General features: G+C 43.4%; 1 protein-coding gene across 1 annotated transcript; it reads left to right on the top strand.

Annotated features, from left to right (window-relative positions):
• The first annotated feature begins 14069 nt into the window (after positions 1 to 14069).
• On the top strand, positions 14070 to 19437 carry LOC125454059 (gamma-crystallin S-1-like). The gene is made up of 3 exons (XM_048534338.2): positions 14070 to 14172; positions 14268 to 14510; positions 19135 to 19437. Exons 1-3 carry the CDS (start codon positions 14164 to 14166, stop codon positions 19408 to 19410), a joined length of 528 nt encoding a protein of 175 aa, XP_048390295.2. The 5' UTR covers positions 14070 to 14163; the 3' UTR covers positions 19411 to 19437.
• The last annotated feature ends 2597 nt before the right edge of the window (positions 19438 to 22034 follow it).

The raw sequence follows: 22034 nt of genomic DNA on the forward strand, positions 1-22034 counted from the left end.
TAGGCTGATCACCTTACCGGGTCTTGTGGCACAGTGTTTATTACTCCTAGGCCAGGCGTTTCAATTTTAAATCCTATCCACCCTGGAGCTGTCCAACAGATTGGTTATATCAAGAGGCAGTTAGTCTTATGGGAGTATTACTGCCTCTTGGTAGAGTGTGCTCAAGTTCCACTTGCAATGAAAGTGTTTCATAATGGTCTGATTAAAAACACTTTTTAAATAGGAGCAGGGTGAAAGAGAGGTCTTGCTATGCATGGTGTTTATCAGCAAAACCTGATAAAAGGTATGAATAAGGGTCTAAACCTGAAACGTCAGCTTTCCTGCTCCTCTGATGCTGCTTGGCCTGCTGTGTTCCTTCAGCTCTACACCTTGTTATCTCAGATTCTCCAGCATCAGCAGTTCCTACTATCTCCAAAGGTATAAAGTCTTGGTTTGAATGTTCTGTCATTTATCCCCCAGCTATTGATCCTCAACAGCTTTGCTGTTATCAGTGTCATCACATTCTGAAGGAACGTGGCAGCATGTGGAGTGTGTGGGTTCATTACAGTTACTTAAATGAAAATTTGACCATTTCCGAAGAGAATGTTACTCGTTTCAGGAAGTTTAAACAGGTTAAACAATCGTTAAACACTCTCCCGAAACCTCAGATTTTTCCTGAAATGACTATGTTCCGAGCATTTCTAGGTGTTGGGACAACAACGTGTGAATTGATACAATGAACGAGATAGAACCAACTCAATTGAACTAATTGAAATGTACTTAATGATGGGCGGGTAAAGACTTATTATCTGTGCAGATTGTGCATTTATCTGAGCCCCGCCTGTTGAGTGTGGCTCAGGGACTTCACCCAGTCAGTAGCTGAGTCTATTCACAATCCCCAGATTACAATGTCCCACTTGAAAATTTAGTTTGTCCTCCATTTGTTCCTCGCTTAGATCAATGCACAAGCCAGACTACACATAGTTAAGTAATTTTTCTACCATATTTATTTCCTGATGATAAACATTTTGCATTTAAGTCATTGAAATAAAACATAAGTAGATGCAAAACATGACCAGTAGTAAATGATCCTCTGGTCTGATCAGCCTGTCCCATGTACTCACAATACTTCGTACTGCAATGTGTATAGACTTTCCCAATTCAATCAAGACTATCACATCTCCCAGTAGAAGCCAAAACATGTTAAAAATCAAGGTTAATTTTGGAGAAAACTTCCTGAGGAATTTCTGGGAGCTCACTCTGGTCCTATTAAGGGTTTTATAAGGTGGCTGTTTCACGTAATTTGCAGATGCCATAGGAACACAAGGCCTTGGATCCTGGGTTTCAACTATCCAGGTCCAGTTCCATACCACAAGGCAATTCCCCAACGCCCCTTGCTGGTTTGAAAGCTGTTGATGGATCGTCCAATAGTTCCCGTTATTTTGTTGCTGTAGCTTGAACAAAACGGTTCCAATATTTCTCTTAAAAGTGTCATTGGGATATGATCTCATTGCAATCATGTCGACAAGATGGTGCAATGATTATATTAATGGTTTTATAATCCAAAGCACAGGATTCATAATTTAGAAAGGCGACTTTGAATCCCACCAATGTATTTTGTGGATATGAATTCAGTGAATTAAATAAATGCTTTGAAATGCCAACCAGTATTGATGACCAAGTAACAATCAGATAGTTGTAAGAATACGTCTGTTTCATTAAGCTCCTGGCTGAGTGCACAGAGACAAAACAGGAAATGATAGTAAGTCATCATGGTATTCTGAGAAGCCGGTGTAGCCATGATGGGCCCAAGAACCCCCGACTGCATCAGAACATGACTGTGATATTAGGGAGGGAAGCCTGTCATTCTTAGCTAATCTTGGTTATTCGTGACTCTGTATCCACTTCAAAATCTCACTCTGTAGTTGGTACAGGCTACTGATAATAAACTGATGAGAATGAAAGCAAGGGTGAAGGAGGTAATTGCAAGGGAGTGGAGATGTGACTGACTTCGACATACATAGAAATATGATCATCAAACATGAGTAAAGATATGAGCAGCAATGTTCCCTAGAAATGTGAGGGAGATTCCATGTTATAGATGCATTTGGGACACATAGTGTGCTCATCACAGACGACATCACAAGGTCAGTATAAAACAACCTGATAGGAATTGGACTTCATCTTACAGTTAGTCAAAAACACAGATCAAAACAGCTCAGGTCAGCAGTTTGCATCCAGTTTCCAGGAATAACCCCCTACTGATTGTTGTGGCTTCATGGGAGAAAGCCTCGCAACTCTGAGTAATGGATGGACAGTGTTTGGAAAAATTGAGAGTCCCTGAATTACAGGAGGGCCAATTATAAATGTCCAAGCTTGGCATTCGTCACTGTGTCTCAGAGATCAGACAGGCAACATTCAAAGCCAGGAGCATCTGACAAGCACATTTGGTGGGATGGTGAGCTATTCCTTACAAATATTGCCTGTAGAATGTGGGCTGGCTCTGTGCGGGTCATCCACTGGTCAGGGTGGGTTGTAGCACAGCTGATTGTCCTGAATGTTGTGTTCCAACTCTGGCTAAATGTGGCAGCAGGAATGTCACGACATGGATCACGTAACAGCGGAAGCAATCTTATCATAATAGGCCTGCACACTGTGGTGAGGTCAGTATCGGATTGGGAAACAGGGAGAGTGGAACATTGGGAAGGCATACCCTGGGCTCCAGACAATGAGTTGGAGGACCTGCAGTGGGATCTGAGAGACTGAAATGAGTTTTTTGCCAAGGATGAGAGAAAGTGGGTGGTTCATCAAAACAAACACTGGTGGATAGAAATGTCAGAGGAAGTAAGCAGCAAAAGCATTTTCCTTGAAATCTGAGACAATTCTGTAAAGAAAGGATACACAATTCTCAGACCAGAAAGGAAACAAGGTCTAGTTGTCCAGTGACAGACACCTCGATGACCAGTGGTAATACGAGTTCAAACTTGCTCCACTGGGAAGAGGGTCCTGCTCTGGGAGGCTGCAAATCTCAGCAATGACCTGCCATGAAAGCCTGAGCCAGCTTCTTTGCTGGGGTCTGGTGCTCAGCGCAGCTGGAAGAGCTGGTGCTCTGCCTGTTGACCCCATTGTGAGGGTGGGGGCAGACGTCCCTCCTCCCAGGTGAATGTCAGTATGTCCGTCAGCTCTGATCTTACGGAGGAGCACGTGGCCAAGGAGAAGGCGCTGCTGCTGCTGGTTCTGCTGGGTTTTCTCCTGCTGCTGCTGTTGGTGCTATTGCATTTTGCATGACAGCGACACTCCTGCCACATTAATATCTCAGGTTGCAGATACATATATAGGTCCCAATCTGTGGTGATGGCTGATGGAAGGGAAACACAGGTCAAGGGGCCGGAGATTACAAGAAAGTTGAATGGGCATCAAGGAATTTAGAAATCCCTGTCTAGCTATGAGGAAATCTTTTAGAAGGATCATAACGAACAACATATCACACTGTCATAACGACAGCTCTGCTGCATCCAAATTTGCTGAGAGGAGTGAGTCCAGAGCTTATCATTGGCAGGTGCTGGCACAATTTATCTCAGAAATTCCATTGGGGCATGACCTCAGTTACAACAATTTTTTTCATGTTGTAAATGAGGAGATCATAAGCACAGATTTTCCCAAATACTGTAATTTTTTTGATTATTCATGTTTGACACTCCCTATAATGCTAATTGTTTAAATATAAATGTGAGCCACCATAAGGATAACATGCAAACTCCCACCACGAGAAACACCATTACAACCAGGCAACCAGAAATCGCTTCATCAAAACCAGTCCCAACAGGATTTTAAAGCAAAAATAAATACAAGCAGAAGCAGAACCTGATTCAGGGCCTCTGATATGAAACTGCATGTATAGTTATCTGATAGGTAATCCGTCTCAATTCAACTGACCAACAAATTGGTATTGGCAGGATTCAGATCTGAGCAGTTCAGTTTAACTGTTGAGACATTGTGTGCATGAATATCACAATGATTAGCCTACTGACAGCAGAACTGGTTGCAGCCATGTTTAAACAGTTGGATATTGTCCGGGACAATTAACATTCCCCTAATAAAAGGATGGTGAACTTTACTCCCATGTCCCTGAGTTCAGACTGGCACCATTCAGCACCAGGAGTGTCTCAGATGCAAGGGAAATGGACCAGTAAAGAATTAATCTGGCACAGTGTCTACAGAATCATGACCAGCTCAATCAGATGAACTCATCCCAGATCATCCACTGGTCAGGTCGGATTGATCTGGGATGACTGATTGTCCTGAATGTTGTCTGCCCACTGGGACTAAATGTGACCCTAGCAATCTCACTTAATGAGCCAAAATATCAATGGCTAATCTCAGGCAAAATATCCTTCGCATAATGGCAAGATCATTATCCATTATCCATTTGGAAAATTCTGTTTCCCAAGCAGATGTTGTCGTGTCCATTTTACCCAGGCATAGCACCAGCCTCCTGATCCCATGTTTGCTGGACAAGCAGGGAGTTTGGCGGATGCTAATGTGCTAAATCTGACACAGGGTGGATTCCTCTTGAGGTTCGGTCTTTCATTGGCAGATCATTGATGACATCTGCAGTGTGTGGACAAACATTGACCCTGGAAGAGCTTAGAATGACTCTGTAACTGGACAGCTAGATCCTGAGGGAGAATGGAACATTGGGAAGCTGGGCTGAAGAGCCTGCAGTGGGACCTGAGGGATTGAAATGATGTGTTATTTGCGAAAGACGAGAGAAAATAGAAACCCCATCAAACCAGACAAGCTGGATGGAAGTGGCTGAGAACATGAGCAGCAGGACTGTTCCCCATTACACCTGGAAACAATTCTGAAATGAAGAGACACACATTTATCAGCATGCTCTCCTCACTTTCTCCTCCAGTTTCAGCTCTGGAGATCCTGACAAGGCCTGACTACTGATGCTGGAAAGTGACTGCAAACCCGGGCAGACCTGACATTTACTGCTTTCTCAAAGGCCTGCCCTCACGGAAACCCAATGAGGTCCAAACAGCCAGGAAGAAGAGCATCCAAGGCCAAGACCAGTGCCTAGGATCCCACTGGATGCACCCACTTACCTTCTGGAGCAGCAGACTTCCCTCACCGAGCCCTGGGCCCATCCAGAGGCAGCCACTTACTCATGAAATATGGGATACCTGTTGGCCTACGGGTGAGATTGAAACAACATGGTTTCAAGTCTCCCCTCCCCAGTGTACACCTGGCAAATGCCCAAGCCATTGAAAACCAGCTGGACAAACTTAAAGCTAGAATCACCCATCAAACAGAATTGAGACACTGCTGTATGCTCTGTTTTACAGACACATGGCTCACTCCTGCTACACCTGACTGTTCCTGACAACCTGAGGGCTTCTCAATCTGTTAAATGGACAGCATAATGCCCTCAGGCAAGGCAAGAGGCAGAGGGGTCTGCTTCCTATTCAAAACCTCTAGGTGCTCAAATGTGGCCGTCCTGGTGAGCTACTGCTCTCAAGATCTAGAATGTTTAACAGTGATGTGCCATCTTTATTAACTGCTGCCCAAGTTCCCCTCTGCTATCTTGACAGTAGTTCACAACCCATTCTACACAGAAGTGAAGAGTGCACTTTTTGAACTATATACCATCACAAATAGTCTTGAGATGGAATACCCGAAGGTCTTGTTTATTGTAGTTGGTGACTTCAACCAGGCCAACCACAGGAATGCTAGATCATTCAAAATAGAGTCAACATGCCTCTTGTCTCACCACATGTCCAAACATCTTTGGCCATTGCTACACAACTAAAGATGCCTACTTCTCTATCCCTCACCCAAATTTTGGAAAGTCAGATCATAACAGTTGTCCTCCTTCTCCTAGTTCACAAGAGAAAGGTGTACACAATTGGTCTCAGGTAACAGATGAGATCTACATGACTGCTTACAGTCAGTGGGCTGGTCCATATTGAAGAACACTTCTGTTTATCTTTCTGATGTGCAGCATCCACAGTTCTTTCGGCTTTCATTCAAGAAGCCAGTGGTGATTTCATCAGCAAGTGTGCAGAAGACTGTGTGCCAATGAAGTTCATCCAGGTGTCCCCCAATTAGAAACTATGACTGAAACAGGAGGCCCACTCTCTACTGAAGCCCAGGTCTGAGGCATTCAAGACAGTTGTCCCTGAACTATAAAGGAAATGCACGTATGAGCTTTGCAATGCCGTCAGAGATGTCAAGAGATAATACCAGACAACGCTGGAGCCATAGACTAACAATACCAACACACATTGACTGTGGCAAGGCCTACATAATAAAGCATACTACAAAGCCAAGTCAAGTAGAAATGCTGGCGACTATACATCCTTTCCCATAGAATGTGTTGTATACTCGTTTTGACCAGAATGTCAGTGAAATGATGTCTCCTGCCCCAACAGCCTCAGGTGCACCTGTACCCATAGTCACTGCCACAGATGTTAGATCGCTCTTCTTGAGAGCAAACTCATGGAAAGCGACTGGCCCAGATGGAGTCCCCAGCCCTGCACTCAGGTCCTGTGAGGACCTGCTGGTGGGAGTATTCATACACGTCTTAAACCTCTTTTTATTACGATCTGAATTTACCACCTGCTTCAGGAAGACCATTATCATCACAGTGCCAAAGGAAAGTCAAGCAACGTGTCACAAGGACTACCACCCTGGTGTTTCTGACATCCATCATGATGAAAAGTTTCAAGAGATTAGGCATGGCTCACATCAACTCTACCATCCCTGACTGCATTGATCTTCCAACCATCGCAAAAGATTGATGGCCGATGCCATCTCCCAGGGCCTACACTCATTCCTGGAACATCGAGACAATAAGAATACTTACTTCAGGTTCCTATGAAATGATAAGACCTCCGCCTTCAACACCATAATTACAAACAAACTCATCTCCAAACTCCAAGACCTAGGACTCTGGTCTCCCCACTATCCGCAACTGGATCATCGACTTCCTGATCAGTAAGGATAGGTGACAACACATCCTCCACAATAATCCTTAACACCGGTGCCTTATAAGTGTACATACTCAGCCCCTTACTATAATCCTAACACACTCACGACTGTGTGGCACAATTCTGCTCCAACTCCATTCATACATTTGGTGATGATACCAAAGCAGTGAGTCAGATGTCAAACGATGACGAGACAGCGTACAGGAAAGTGATAGAGTGCTTAGTGGCATGATGTAAAGAGAACAATCTCTCCATCAGCATAGCATAACAAAGGAGCTGATCAGTGACTTCATGAAACAGAGAGGAGGGCACGTACCTGTCTGCATCAATGATGCTGAGGTAGAGATGGTTGAGAGCATCAAATTCTGGGGAGTAACAATCGACAACGCTCTGCTCAGGTGTCAAAATATAAAAAGCTCAAAATGCATGTAAGAAAATTCAGCATTTGAAAAATTACTCTTACCAACTTTTATAGAGGTCCCATAGAAAGCATTCTGTCCAGATGCATTGCAGCTTCTTATGGAAACTGATCTGCCCAAGTCTGCAAGATACCTTGATGACCAGTGCAATGTAATTCCCCCTGCTTCACAGGGAAGGGGGTCCTGCTCTGGGAGGCTGCGGATCTTAGCAATGACCTGCCATGAAATCCTGAACCACCTGATACAATTTCATTGCTGGGATCCGATGTGAGCAAGCTGTGATCATAACTTTCAGAGGAAGCATTATGAACTGTAGCACTTCACTGTCATGGTTACAGATCTATGGCCTGAGCCTGGCTGAAAGTAACAACAGAGATAATGGGAACTGCAGATGCTGGAGAATCCAAGATAATAAAATGTGAGGCGGGATGAACACAGCAGGCCCAGCAGCATCTCAGGAGCACAAAAGCTGACGTTTCGGGCCTAGACCCTTCATCAGAGAGGGGGATGGGGAGAAGGTTCTGGAATAAATAGGGAGAGAGGGGGAGGCAGACTGAAGATGGAGAAAAGAAGATAGGTGGAGAGAGTATAGGTGGGGAGGTAGGGAGGGGATAGGTCAGTCCAGGGAAGACGGACAGGTCAAGGAGGTGGGATGAGGTTAGTAGGTAGATGGGGGTGCGGCTTGGGGTGGGAGGAAGGGATGGGTGAGAGGAAGAACCGGTTAGGGAGGCATAGACAGGCTGGACTGGTTTTGGGATGCAGTGGGGGGAGGGGAAGAGCTGGGCTGCTTGTGTGGTGCAGTGGGGGGAGGGGACGAACTGGGCTGATTTAGGGATGCAGTTGGGGAAGGGAACATTTTGAAACTGGTGAAGTCCACATTGATACCATTAGGCTGCAGGGTTCCCAGGCGGAATATGAGTTGCTGTTCCTGCAACCTTCGGGTGGCATCATTGTGGCAGTGCAGGAGGCCCATGATGGACATGTCATCTAAAGAATGGGAGGGGGAGTGGAAATGGTTTGCGACTGGGAGGTGCAGTTGTTTGTTGCGAACTGAGCGGAGGTGTTCTGCAAAGCGGTCTCCAAGCCTCCGCTTGGTTTCCCCAATGCAGAGGGAGCCACACCAGGTACAGTGGATGCAGTATACCACATTGGCAGATGTGCAGGTGAACCTCTGCTTAATGTGGAATGTCATCTTGGGGCCTGGGATAGGGGTGAGGGAGGAGGTGTGGGGACAAGTGTAGCATTTCCTGCGGTTGCAGGGGAAGGTGCCGGGTGTGGTGGGGTTGGAGGGCAGTGTGGAGCAAACAAGGGAATCACGGAGAGAGTGGTCTCTCCGGAAAGCAGACCAATCATTGCCAACAGACATATCACAAACAAGGGAGCAATGCAACTGAAATTCTCCTCACGTTATCCCTCCACACTGCCCCACCACACCCGGCACCTTCCCCTGCAACCGCAGGAAATGCTACACTTGCCCCCACACCTCCTCCCTCACCCCTATCCCAGGCCCCAAGATGACATTACTTTACACGCTGGTGCTTAATGGAGTAATGAGGAAGACTCCTCCACTGGCATCAGCTGGCTCTGTAGTGGCCGTGTACATTGGCACATTAGCTATCTCAATTTAGCTCTTTTCATTCTTCAGCAGAGACATCCACTGGCCCTCAGATGATGCCAACACAACCATGAACTTTGTTCCCTACTTGATACAATCTTATTTTATGTTACCTGACACCACACCCTCCCCTCCAAGATCCTGACTAAATGCAGAATACTGCAACAATTCTCTCTCCCTAAGACCTTCCTGTGTTGTTGCAGGTGAACATTGGTCAAAGGTGACCATATGGAGTATCCTTAATCTGTAACATTACAGTTAGCACCAAACTGCGCCAAATTGAGCCTGAATGGTGAGCAGGACTTGTTCAATGAATGGATGTGAGGGTTCGATGTGAATTCAGTCTCCAGACCACAGCCCCAGTGGCTACAGGCAGCCTCATCAGGTCTTTTATTCTAATCAAGATAACAAAATGTGAAGCTGGGTGAACACAGCAGGTCTCCCCATCCCCCTCCCTGATGAAGGGTCTAGGCCCAAAACGTCAGCTTTTGTGACCTTCTTTCATTCTAATCAATCGGTTTCAACTACTTTGAATATTCATCCACATTTTTCCTAAAGAATTCTCTCAACAGTCTTTCCCTCAACTGTTCCCTTTAACAAGGCATTTCAAAAGATTGATGGGGATGTTTTTAACTGTAAATTATAAAATAAATGAAAGGGTGTAGTACTGACAGTGAGCAATGGATGGGATATGGAGGGATAACGTGAGGAGAATTTCAGTTGCATTGCTCCCTTGTTTGTGATATGTCTGTTGGCAATGATTGGTTTTTGGTCTGAATTCACTGTTTCTTGTTTGGATCCACTTGCCTTTGTTGTTTTGTTTCTCATGTCATGTCTGTGGGCTGTTTGACAGGAACTGTATTTTATTCACTCATTCTGACATCAGTTGTGTCCCTGTGACAGAAGCAGAAATCAGAAACAGAAAATACTGGATTGCAACAAGTACAACTGGTGTAGGTTGTATAGCTTACCCATATATAGCGAGATCATTTAACTTGTAAAAATTGAATAGATTCTGGGAGCAAAACCAGTTCATAGAATCCCTACAGTGCAGAAGCAGGCCATTTGGCCCACTGAGTCCAGTCTGAGTGTCCAAAGATCATCCCACCCATGCCAATTCACCCCGCCACCCTTTTTCCCTCTAATCCTCATTTCCCATGACTAATCTACCTAACCTACATATTCCTGGACATTATGGGCAATTTAACTGGCCAATCTACATAACCTGCACATCTTTGGACTGTGGGGCGAAATCCGATCACCCGGAGGGAACTCACACAGACACGGGGAGAATATGCAAACTGCACACTCAGTCACCTGGGGGTGGAATCAAACCTAGATCACTGGTGCTGGGAGGCAGCAGTGTTAACCACTGGGCCACCAGGCCACCCTACTGGCTTGTTTCCTTCCTTGTAATGTTATTTGTGCCTGCTTAACATTAAAAGGGACTTCCCACTGCTTTTGAAATTAGAGAGCAGATAACTTCTTCAGATCATTTCACAGTTCATGTCTCAATAGCCACTTATACAAATAATCTTTGAGGAATTCTTTTAACACCCCATCCCTTCATTGTCCAAGTTTTAAAGCAGTTCTCTGTGTTTCTGGATAATCTATAAAGCTGATTATTCATTTTTCAATCCTTCCCTCTCAGCCTCTGTCCTTTGGCATTCACAATATTTCAAAAACTACACTCAATATCAGTCATCTAAATGACTATCAGCTGCATAATACATAAATAAACATTTTACAGCAGCAATCCTCTCAGTATCAGCCAGCTAGCGATATGTCCATCGCTCATGTCCCCTTCACAAAGCAAACCTGTTCAAAAGTGCTGATCATCCATAACTGTATGTTGGAGCAGATTTCATGAGGTGAATGGCCTACTTCTGTTCCTCTGTTTTACGATCTTACATGAGAGTTAGCATTCCCCTGTGACATCACAGTTTATCCAGTTCATCCGAACAACGAGTTTCACTTTGTTCGACAAACCACCTTGGGCTTCATTTAGGCCACAAAGACAGAATGAGTTTGAGCATAAACCCATGTTTCCATGTGGTTAACATCCACAGAACAGGTCCTGAGGGCAATCGGCAGTGATGGGAATGTTCCGTGCCCCTTACTTTTGCTGGAGATTGGTTCCAAATCTTCTGAAGCGGCGTTTGTCTTTTTCTTTTGGTTTTGGGTTGTTGTGAAGCTGAATTGTGAAGAAATACTTGGTTAGCATTGTAAGGGATCAGCTACCTTTTGTCAGGACAATAGACTGAATTTGACAGCTATGTAGCTGAAATACTAGGAGATTCTGCAACTGGACACTGTGTAATACAATGTTGCTGCTTGGCTAATGGAGTGAAGAATTCATGACCGAGTGGTACTGAGATTCTTTTGAATTGAAGAAATGGTGCCTAACAACAGTCCTCTGATTTGTTGAGCTCTAAAAGCTGCAAGTGACAGTATATCAGAGTCTGCAAACAGAAAGCATCCATTTGAAAAAGACAGGAAAGCAAACAAAGCTAAAAAGAAAGAATTGTAAAATAAAGAAGTGCCTAGGTCCACTTCATCAAATATTTAATCAAAGAATACCAGTTAACCACTTGTGCTTTGGAGGTTTGATCTTCAGGCTTTCATTAACACTGCCTACATTCTGTTAGCCTATCTATACAAGTTTTCCCCACTTGTAGCATTGTGTTTAACCTTTTGCCGTTTAGAGTCAAAGAGTCATTCATAGCAATCTATAGTGTGGAAGAACAGGGGATGATGGACACAGGAACAGACCGGGATCGACTCTATTAAGTGCAGTCATTTCGGATCTCTTTGATGATGCAACTTTTGAGATGGACTTTCGAAGCCAGATCAGCAAAATGGAAGAACAACAATCCCTGGTGTAGTTTAATGAGATTTGATGATCTATTATGTTGTTAACATTTGGGAGGAGATGCTGAGAAAGCTGTGGGATCCGCCTTGATTGTATTTGCTATTTAAAATATGCTGTGGAGTGTTCAATCATAGTATGGCTTGCCAGTCTCACTGAAAAAGAAAATAAATATTTAAGAAAATATATTCCAAAAGATCATTTGAACAGGAGTTTCTACCCATTTATTTTAAACTAATTAAAGTAAGTGTTATGGTTCACGACCAGACCAACAGCTCATCATCATCTTCTCAACAGCAACTCAGGATGCAATCCTAGCCAGTGCTGTCCATGTCCCAGAACTGGATGAAAAGAAAGTATATTACTCGGATAAACCATATGTCCATTCTAGACCACTCACTGGAATCATCAGTCATGTCATAAGTAGATGGTGTCTTATAACCCAGCAGCCACCTTTTGTGATGGGTTCAAAGGCTGTTGGCAAATTGGAGTGCCAGAGATTGTAGGAATCAAGGACAGCTACTCTGGCAGATGGACATCAGACATCAAACTGTGCCATTTCTTGGAACTACAGAACAATTACAGCACCAAATTAAGCCATTTGTCCTGCTGTTCTGCGTCTACTCTCTGCAAGAGCAACGTGCTGAGTCACAACCTTCTGGCAATTCCCGGTGGCCCTGTAATCTTTTGGTAAAGGCAAATAGTTATAAAATTCCTTTTGAAAATACCAAATTAATCTGCTTCCATTCTGTTCTCAAGATACAGCACTCCTGATTCTAACTACTTGTTGTGTAAAACACTTTTCACACATATCCTTGTGGCTTCTTTTGTCAGTCATCTTCAATTTGTGTCCTCTGATTCTCCACCTACGGTCAATGAGCAGAGTTTCTATTTATAAATTCTCATTATGCCTTGCGTGATTCAGTTGCCTCTTCACAAGAGATTCGCCAATATAAAGTTCTTCATTCATTGACCCATGATCCCAAGTGTCCTTTGCAGCTGCCCTTCATGCCTTCACATCCTTTCTCAGAACAGAATTGAACACGGCACCCTGATTGAGGCTTGAGCCAGGCATTTGTAAATATTCATCATTAATTTCAAATTTTTGTACTCATATTCATAAGCCCTGGGAAACCACATGCATCATTTAGTGATCTGTGCAAATATACCCTCAGGGCTGCTCTGTTCTGGATTCCCACTTAGCAGTGTACTTTTCATTTTATATCACCTCCACTCATTTCTCTTGTCATTTTTCACAGTTTTCTGCATTAAATTTCCTCAACCATTCAACCAGCAATGAAGTTTAACATGATAAGTAGGTGAATAGGAAAGAATGGGAGGGTTAGCTCAGCCAGGTGGAACTTGTTTAGTTTGCGATTATGTTCAATATGCACTAGTTGGACTGAAGGGCCTGTTTCTGTGCTGTACAACTGTATGACTCTATGATCCTTCACACACTTTGCAATATTTCTAAGTTCTACATTATCTACAAATTTTCAAAGTGCTGTCCTGTCCATGAAAGCATAGGTCATTGGTAATAATTGGGAACAGTGGAGAAATAACCACTAACACCTGGGGATCGCCAGAACATAACAGCATCTAATGTGAAAAACAGCCAGCTAGCATACATTTTGTTGCCCATCACTCAGCTAACATTTTATCCATGTTCCATTGCCCATTTCATTTCATAACATTCCAATTTGCTGACAAGTTTTTTATGAGATATATTATCAGTGAAGACAAAGACTAGTAGAAAATAAAATCACATGTGGAATCATATCATAAAAAATACACTGATTTACCGACAAAATTCTTCCAACTTCATTGAAATACCTTGTTAGTACGTACCAGAATTTAATTGCATCCAAATAGATCTGCAAATCCATCTCAGTTGTAATATAAATGTAAGTATTTCCAACAATAATGTAGCTTTTATGCCACCTCATTCAATTAATTTGGGACCTGACCTATATGTGTTATGTTTTGAAGGTCCTGATAATGTTTCTGTGACCTTTTTATCAGAACTGTTCAAATGTAGAACACACAATAGGCTCTCTCACTTTGTTTTCAGACAACAACTAAAATGAAGTGAAAGCACATTGGAAAGAATCAGTCACATGTCAAGCAACATGTCAAGTGATGTTCGTTGTTTTTTTTTGATGTTCAGCACCAAATCATTTAAATAACAAGAGTCTGCAGTAGGGAGGCCATTTTGTCCATCATATAAATACCACACTGTAGATGCTGCAAAGTTAGATCAGTTTCTCATCTAACTGTGAGCTCAAAATGGGAAAGGTAAGACCCAAGTCTGACTTTATATACAATGCTAGAATTTTTCATTTTACATTTTGATTTTCAATCACATTAATTTTGTTTGTATCATTTCATAGATCATCTTTTACGAGGACAGGAACTTCCAGGGTCGGCACTATGAGTGCAGCAGTGACTGTGCCGACCTGACCCCTTACTTCAGCCGCTGTAACTCCATCCGTGTTGAGAGTGACTGGTGGGTGCTGTATGAGAAACCCAATTACATGGGATACCAGTATGTTCTGACCAGGGGAGACTATCCTGACTACCAGCGCTGGATGGGATTCAATGACTGTATCAGGTCATGTCGCAGTTACCCACGGGTAAGTTACACGTTTATGTCGTCATCGCAGATTGAGGTCTTAGAAATGCTCACAGAGCAAAGTTCCATCACCTCCATACTGTGTTGACTCTGAACAGCGCAAAACTGTTGCTTTTAGGCACGCTACCCTCTTTTTCACACTTGTCATTGGCAATAACAGTGAAAACATAAAGCCAACTGATAGCAAATGGAACAAATGCATCTTGAAATTGGCCAAGTAATTTTTTTGGGCATTGTTGGTCACCATGATAACCAGGGTTGAATGAATTTAAATGCAAAAGAATGGCCTAATGTTATATTTTAGTTTCCAGCAGGCAGATTTGAATGTGATTGATTCTGAGATGACTAAGTACTAGCCTAAGCAGTGAACAACAGAAAATTATTTTGATGAAATGCTGGCAGTTGTGCTGAGAGGCACATGTGCACAAGGCACATGAGTATATGCCCAGATCTATTCATCGAACTTTGCATTTTCTATTCCTTTTACCCTCATGCACCTGCCTAGATTTTCCTGAAATGTATTGATATCATGTTGTTTGTTTCTGATAATCATTCCCACTTCTACATTGTTGAAGTGGATCAATTCAAATAAACTGCAGGTTCACAACTGGAGCTGTTCATATTCAATACATGTTTAGATACACGAAAGAAACTATTGAATTAAGTATTTTTCTGAAGAAGGGTCTAGGACCAAAATGTCAGCTTTCCTGCTCCTCTGATGCTGCTTGTCCTGCTGTGTTCATCCAGCTCTGCACCTTGTTATCTCAGATTCTCCAGCATCTGCGGCTCCTACTTTCTCAAAGTATTCTGAATGTTGTTTTAGACTATGACGCTATTGAACAAGGAAAATCGATTTAAGTTAGTATAGTTACTGCTTTCTTGTCCAAATTCAGCAAAGGAGGACAAATGAAAGAACTGATTTGCTGCACTTAGATTATCAGAAGGCTGTTGATAAAATCCCACATCAGAGATTGGCAAACAAAATAAGAGCAAACACAGAATGTTGAGAAAATGCTGTCATGAGCCAAACAATAGTTAAAGGACAGAAAACAATGAGTGGATATAAACAGGGATAATTAGGTGTGGAGCTGGATGAACACAGCAGGCCAAGCAGCATCAGAGGAGCAGGAAGGCTGACGTTTTGGGCCTACACCCTTCTTCAGAAATTGGGGGGGGGGGGGGGCAGGGAAGGGGGCTCTGAAATAAATAGGGAGAGAGGGGGAGGCTGATAGAAGATACATAAAGGAGAAGATAGGTGGAGGGGAGACAGACAGGTCAAAGAGGCGGGGATGGATCCAGTAAAGGTGAGTTTAGGTGGGGAGTTAGGGAGGGGATAGGTCAGTCCAGTGAAGATGGACAGGTCAAGGAGACGGGATGAAGTTAGTGGGTAGGAGATGGGGACAGGGCTTGAGTGGGAGGATGGTTAGAGAGACGGGAATAAGCTGGGCTGGTTATGAGATGAGGTCGGGGGAGGGGAGATCTTGAAGCTTGTGAAGTCCACATTGGGAACCCTGTAGCCCAAGGGTATCAAACGAAATATGACATGCAGTTCCTGCAGATTTCGGGTGGTATCGTTGTGGCAATGCAGGAGGCCCAGAATGAACATGTCATCCAAGAAGTGGAAGGGGGAGTTGTAATGGTTCGTGACTGGAAGGCGTAGTTGTTTGTTGTAAACTGAGTGTAGGTGCTCCACAAAGCGGTTCGCAAGACTCCGCTTGGTTTCCCCGATGTAGAGGAGGCCACAGCGGATACAGTATACCACATCAGCAGATGTGCAGGTGAACATCTGTTTGATACGGAATGTCTTCTTAGGGCATGGGATGGGGGTGAGGCGGGGGTGTAGAGGCAGGTGTAGCACACGCTCCAGTTGCAGGGAAAAATGCTGGAGTGGTGGGGCTGGAGGAGAGTGTGGAGTGGACAAGGGAGTCATGGAGAGAGTGGTCCCTCTGGAAGGCAGATAAGGCCATGGAGGGGAAAATGTCTTTGGTAGTGGGGTCAGATTGTAGATGGCGGAAATGTCGGAGGATGTTGCATTGGATTTGGAGGTTGGTGGGGCCGTACGTGAGGTTAAGGGGGATTCTGTTTTGGTGGTTATTGCGGGTATGGGGTGTGAGGAATGAATAGTGGGAAAAGCGAAAAACACGATCCAGGGTATTTTCGACCACTGTGGAGGGGAAGTTGCGGTCCTTGAAAAATGAGGACATCTGGGATGTTCAGGAGTGGAATGCCTCATCTCAGGAGCAGATGCAGCAGAAGTGAAGGAATTGGGAATAGGGATGGCCTTCTTGCAGGAAGATGGGTGAGAGGAGGTGTATTCTGGGTAGCTGTGGGAGTCGGTAAGCTTGAAATGGATACCTGTTTCCAGGTGGATGACAGAGATGGAGACAAAGAAGTCCAGAAAGGACAGAGAGGTATCAGATAATGGTCCAGGTGAGCTTAAGGTTGGGGTGGAAGGTGTCTGTAAAGTGGATGAACTGTTCGTGCTCCTCATGGGAGCAAGAGGCGGCACCGATACAGTCATCAATGTAACGGAGGAAGAGGTGGGGGATGAGGCCAGTGTAATTTCAGAAGAGGGACTGTTCCACGTATCCTACAAAGAGGCAGGCATATCTTGGGCCCATATGGGTACCCATGGCCACCCCCTTTGTCTGTAGGAAGTGGGAAGAATCGAAGGAGAAGTTGTTAAGAGTGAGGACAAGTTCAGCTAAGCGGATGAGGATGTCAGTGGAGGGGAACTGGTCAGGCCTGTGGGACAGGCAGAAGCAGAGGGCCTTTAGCCCATCTGCATGGGGAATGCAAGTGTACAGGGACTGGACATCCATGGTGAAAATGAGGTGTTGGGGCCCAGGGAATCGGAAGTTTTAGAGGAGGTGGATGGCGTGGGTGGTGTCACGGATGTAGGTGGGGAGTTCCTGGAGCAAGGGGGAGAAAATGGAGTTGAGATAAGTTTAGTGGGGCAGGAGTAGGCAGAGACAATGGGTCGACCTGGGCAGTCAGGTTTGTGGATTTTGGGAAGGAGATAGAAATGGCCAGTGTGGGGTTGGAGAACGATGAGGTTAGAGGTTGTGGGTAGAAATAAATGTCATTTTCTGAGTGACATGCTGTGATTAGTGAGGCAGTACAAAGTGAGTGCTTCGAAATGTATTTTGATGATTTGCATATGAAGATTAAATGTATAATTTCCGAGTTTGGATATAGAACATAGAACATTACAGCACAGTACAGGCCCTTCGGCCCTCGATGTTGTGCCAACCTGTCATACCGATCTGAAGCCCATCTAACCTACACTATTCCATGTACGTCCATATGCTTGTCCGATGACGACTTAAATGTACCTAAAGTTGGCGAATCTACTACCGTTGCAGGCAAAGCGTTCCATTCCCTTACTACTTTCTGAGTAAAGAAACTACCTCTGACATCTGTCCTATATCTTTCACCCCTCAATTTAAAGCTATGCCCCCTCGTGCTCACCATCAGCATCCTAGGAAAAAGGCTCTCCCTATCCACCCTATCTAACCCTCTGATTATTTTATATGTTTCAACTAAGGATATGGCACAAAACTGATGAAAGGAGATTGCAAAAATACTTCAAAAGTATTTGGGCAAGTTAAGTGGATGGCAGAAAATTTGCAAATGGAATACATACAATCTAGAAAAAATGTTAGGTTAACCTGTTAGAATGTAAGTAAAACAGAAGCACAGGGTGTTTCTTAATGGTGTGAAGCTGGGAAATGTTGAACTTCAAATGCTCCTGTGAACGTCTACGATCGTTTCCGTTACCGTGACATCCACTCCTGCCACGTGATGGACAGTTACTGGATCTTCTATGAACATCCCAGCTACAGAGGGCGGCAGTACTTCATGAGACCCGGTGAATACAGGAGATACACTGTCTGGGGAGGCGGCGGCTCAACTGTTGGATCATTTGAAGTTCACAATGATGAGTCAGTGAATGTTAACTCAAAGGTATAGCAGCCAATCAAGAAGGCAAATGATATGTCGTATGTTATTACAAGAGGATTTGTATACAACATTAAAGATGCCTTTCTGTAATTGTATAGAAGCTGAGTGAAACCACACCAGGTATATTGTATGCAGTTTTGGTCTCCTTACGTGAGGAAAGGTATACTTCCCATAGAGGGAGCACAACTAACAAATACCAAATTAATTGCTGCAAAAGTGGGATTGTCCTCTGAGAAAAGATTAAATAGATTGTTCCTATGTTTTTTAAGATTTACAAGAATGAAAAGTGATCTCATTCAAACACAGAAATTTTTTACAGTGACCGTCAAAATCGATGCTGGAAGGATGTTTGCACTGGCTGGGGAGTCTTGAAATGGAAGACACACCCTTTGAAAATAGGACAGGCCATACGTCACTGAGTTGAGGATTTTCTTTATTCAGACAGTGGTGACTCTCTGAATTATTTGCTGACGAGGTCTTTGCAAGCACAGTTATTGAGTCTGTTCAAGACTGAGATTAACTGATTTCCACATGTTAATAACATCAGGAAAATGGTGGTGAAGTAGAAGGTCACCTGAAATTGTATTAAACTTTGCCTAAAGGGCATAATGGCTGAATCCTGCTCCTTGTTCTTATCCTCTTATATATTGTTTATATTGCAGTACCGTGGAGGCTCCTACAGAATGAGGATTTACGAGAGGCCTGACTTTGGAGGACAGATAATAGAATTCACAGATGACTGTCCATCTGTCTACGATCGTTTCCGTTACCGTGACATCCACTCCTGCCATGTGATGGACGGTTACTGGATCTTCTATGAACATCCCAGCTACAGAGGGCGGCAGTACTTCCTGAGACCTGGTGAATACAGGAGATACACTGTCTGGGGAGGCGGCGGCTCAACTGTTGGATCTTTCAGGCGCATGAGGGATTTCTAGGTTGCTGTTAACAAAAGTATTTCAATTTTTCTGACACATAGCTAACCAGAATAAATAGACACAAATTTACTGCTGTGTCTCTCAGTTGAATGTGTTACAAGTGTCTGGGATATATTTTATCCTATTAAGATATTCAAAAGAATTAGTGCAAGAATCAAAGTGTAAAACCTTACCTTTATGTGCACAATGATTAACATCAAATTTAGGACATATCAGTGGTGATGCACGCAGACTCATTTTCCATTTCTCAGAATTAAACTTCAAAATTCCACACCATTGCCAAGTAGTTCGATCAGTTCTATGATGATGCAAATCTAATTCCCTGTGTTTCTTCTCTAAAGGGAACCAGAAGTTCCATTCCTTAAACTTTTAGGGCATAAGACATGAAAAGAAAAAGTATCAACAGTTAATTGAATAACAGCAGATGGCCTTTGTCATCTGGTCTTGAAATTACTCCAAGTTAGGGTAGAAAGCTTTAAGTAGAGTGTTAACACATGAATTGATCTTAGAAAGTTGCAGTGAACAGTAAGCTCTCAATATATCCGCATTCCTGATTGAGTATGAAACATTTTGATCACAATGTCTAATCCCAGAGTTTTTCCTGTTTGGTACTTTCGATAAAGCTCATTTTCAACTCATTTCCCTATATACTCTCCAATCAAGATCTGATCAGCACTCCACTCGATACAGAACAGCTTTAAATAATATTAATAAAAGAATGGAGTAGGCACAATAAACATTCCTTTCACCATATATATTAAGTGTAATTTATTTCTCGGTGTTGCAACGTCCATGGTCTGAATGCTGTCCAAAACTCCAAAAGAAGGAATTTTAAACAGGGTACACGTTTCCATTTTCTCATCATCCATGGAAGCAGCCAGTTATGAATATTGCTCTTTACAAGTGCCACAGAGGCTGATTTAAACAAGAAGGACTTGCTGGTTTTGAACACTTTCCATAGCCATGGGTTGTCCTAAAGGGCTTCACATTTGGGGAATATTGTTAGAGTAGTTATTATCATAATGATGAAAACAAAGTAATCTCCTTTAACTTGCAATGCGAGAAATACATTTTTGTGACATCAGTTGAGGAGCAACTTCCTCTTGTTCAAAATAGTGCTCTAGAATCTTTTACGTTCACTCAAATAGCAACATGTCACAATTTAGAGTTTGTTCCAAAAGATGGTATCTTGGGCAATGCAGCACTCCTCAGAGGATTATACAGGAGCACCAGACTGGATTGTTTCACTCAAGTGATGGAACAAGTTCTGACTCAGTAGCAAGACCATCATTTAATTCCCTTCTGAATGTTACAATTGAATTGGTCTGCGGCACCCTTCCATGCAATGTGTTTCAAAGTATAACAATTTTCTGTGAAGGATATAATTCTCCTTGCCTCCCCTTTGATTCTCCTGCCAATTATCTTAAATCTGTGACCTCTTGTTACCCAGCTCTTCCACCACTGGAAATAGTTGAGCTATACTATAATGAAAGGCCTCATGATTTTGAACACGTTTATTATGTCTCCCCTGAACCTTCTCCATTCCACCAAAAGCCAATTCCAAGTGTCTTGTAATTACATTCCCACAGCCCTTGCGTCATTCGAGTGACCTTTCTTTGCATCCCTTCAAATTCTTGCCATCCATCCTACAGCGAATTCAATGATTATATCTTGTGTTGAACACAAAAGGGGAATGCAACATGTGCCTTGTCCTGAGACACTGACAGTGCTGCAGTGACAGATAAATCACTAATATCACAGCAGCCCAAATCATTTAGTCTCTGGCTTATCTACTTTCTCACCAATCTACCCATTTCACCTACCTCAATCACCTAGACACTTAACCACCTAATCACTGGCTCATCTACCAACACCAACCACCTCAACTAACCTCACTCTCATCGATCCCCATTAACCTAGTCACTCAGTCACCCAACAGCTTACTTTTCCATCAGCTTGAATAATGGAAAATATGGATTAAACTGTGTAATTATCAAGTTCTCTGTATGGAGTTTGCATGCTCCCCCCATCCCCCGACCCCGTGTCTGCGTGAATTTCTCCCGGTTTTCTCCAGCAGTCCAAGGGTGTGCAGTTTAGGTGGATTGGCCATGCTAAATTGCCCATAGTATCCAGGGCCGTATAGGCCAGTTGGATTAGCCATTGGAAATGCAGGGTTACAGGGATGGGCGAGGTGGGACCTGGATGGGATGCTCTTTCGAGGCTCTTGATGGGCTGAATTGCTTCTATCTGCATGGTAGGGATTATAAGAAATACCAGCATCCAATGTTTAATCATTACAAACTTAATAGACAATAGTACATTTAAAAAGAATAACTAATAGCCAAAAAATAGATGTTGTGATCATCTGACCACAGATTGAGTGAAGTGAAATCAGGGTGAGATTACCATAACCCGCCTGTGGTAAAATCCCCATTCACCCAAAGATGATCATCCCAACCAGTCATCAGAATCAAAAAATTGCAATGTATTTAATTCACGTAATTATGATAATTTCATGGATTGGGCTATTTGGTGCTTGCCTGCCCAATAGCTACGTTGGAGAAACAATGAGCTGACTCAGGATGATACAAACGGACCTATATGAAAACCGATAAAAACTGCAA

The sequence above is a fragment of the Stegostoma tigrinum genome, chromosome 7, assembly GCF_030684315.1.
Source record: "Stegostoma tigrinum isolate sSteTig4 chromosome 7, sSteTig4.hap1, whole genome shotgun sequence".
In the NCBI taxonomy this organism is placed as follows: domain Eukaryota; kingdom Metazoa; phylum Chordata; class Chondrichthyes; order Orectolobiformes; family Stegostomatidae; genus Stegostoma; species Stegostoma tigrinum.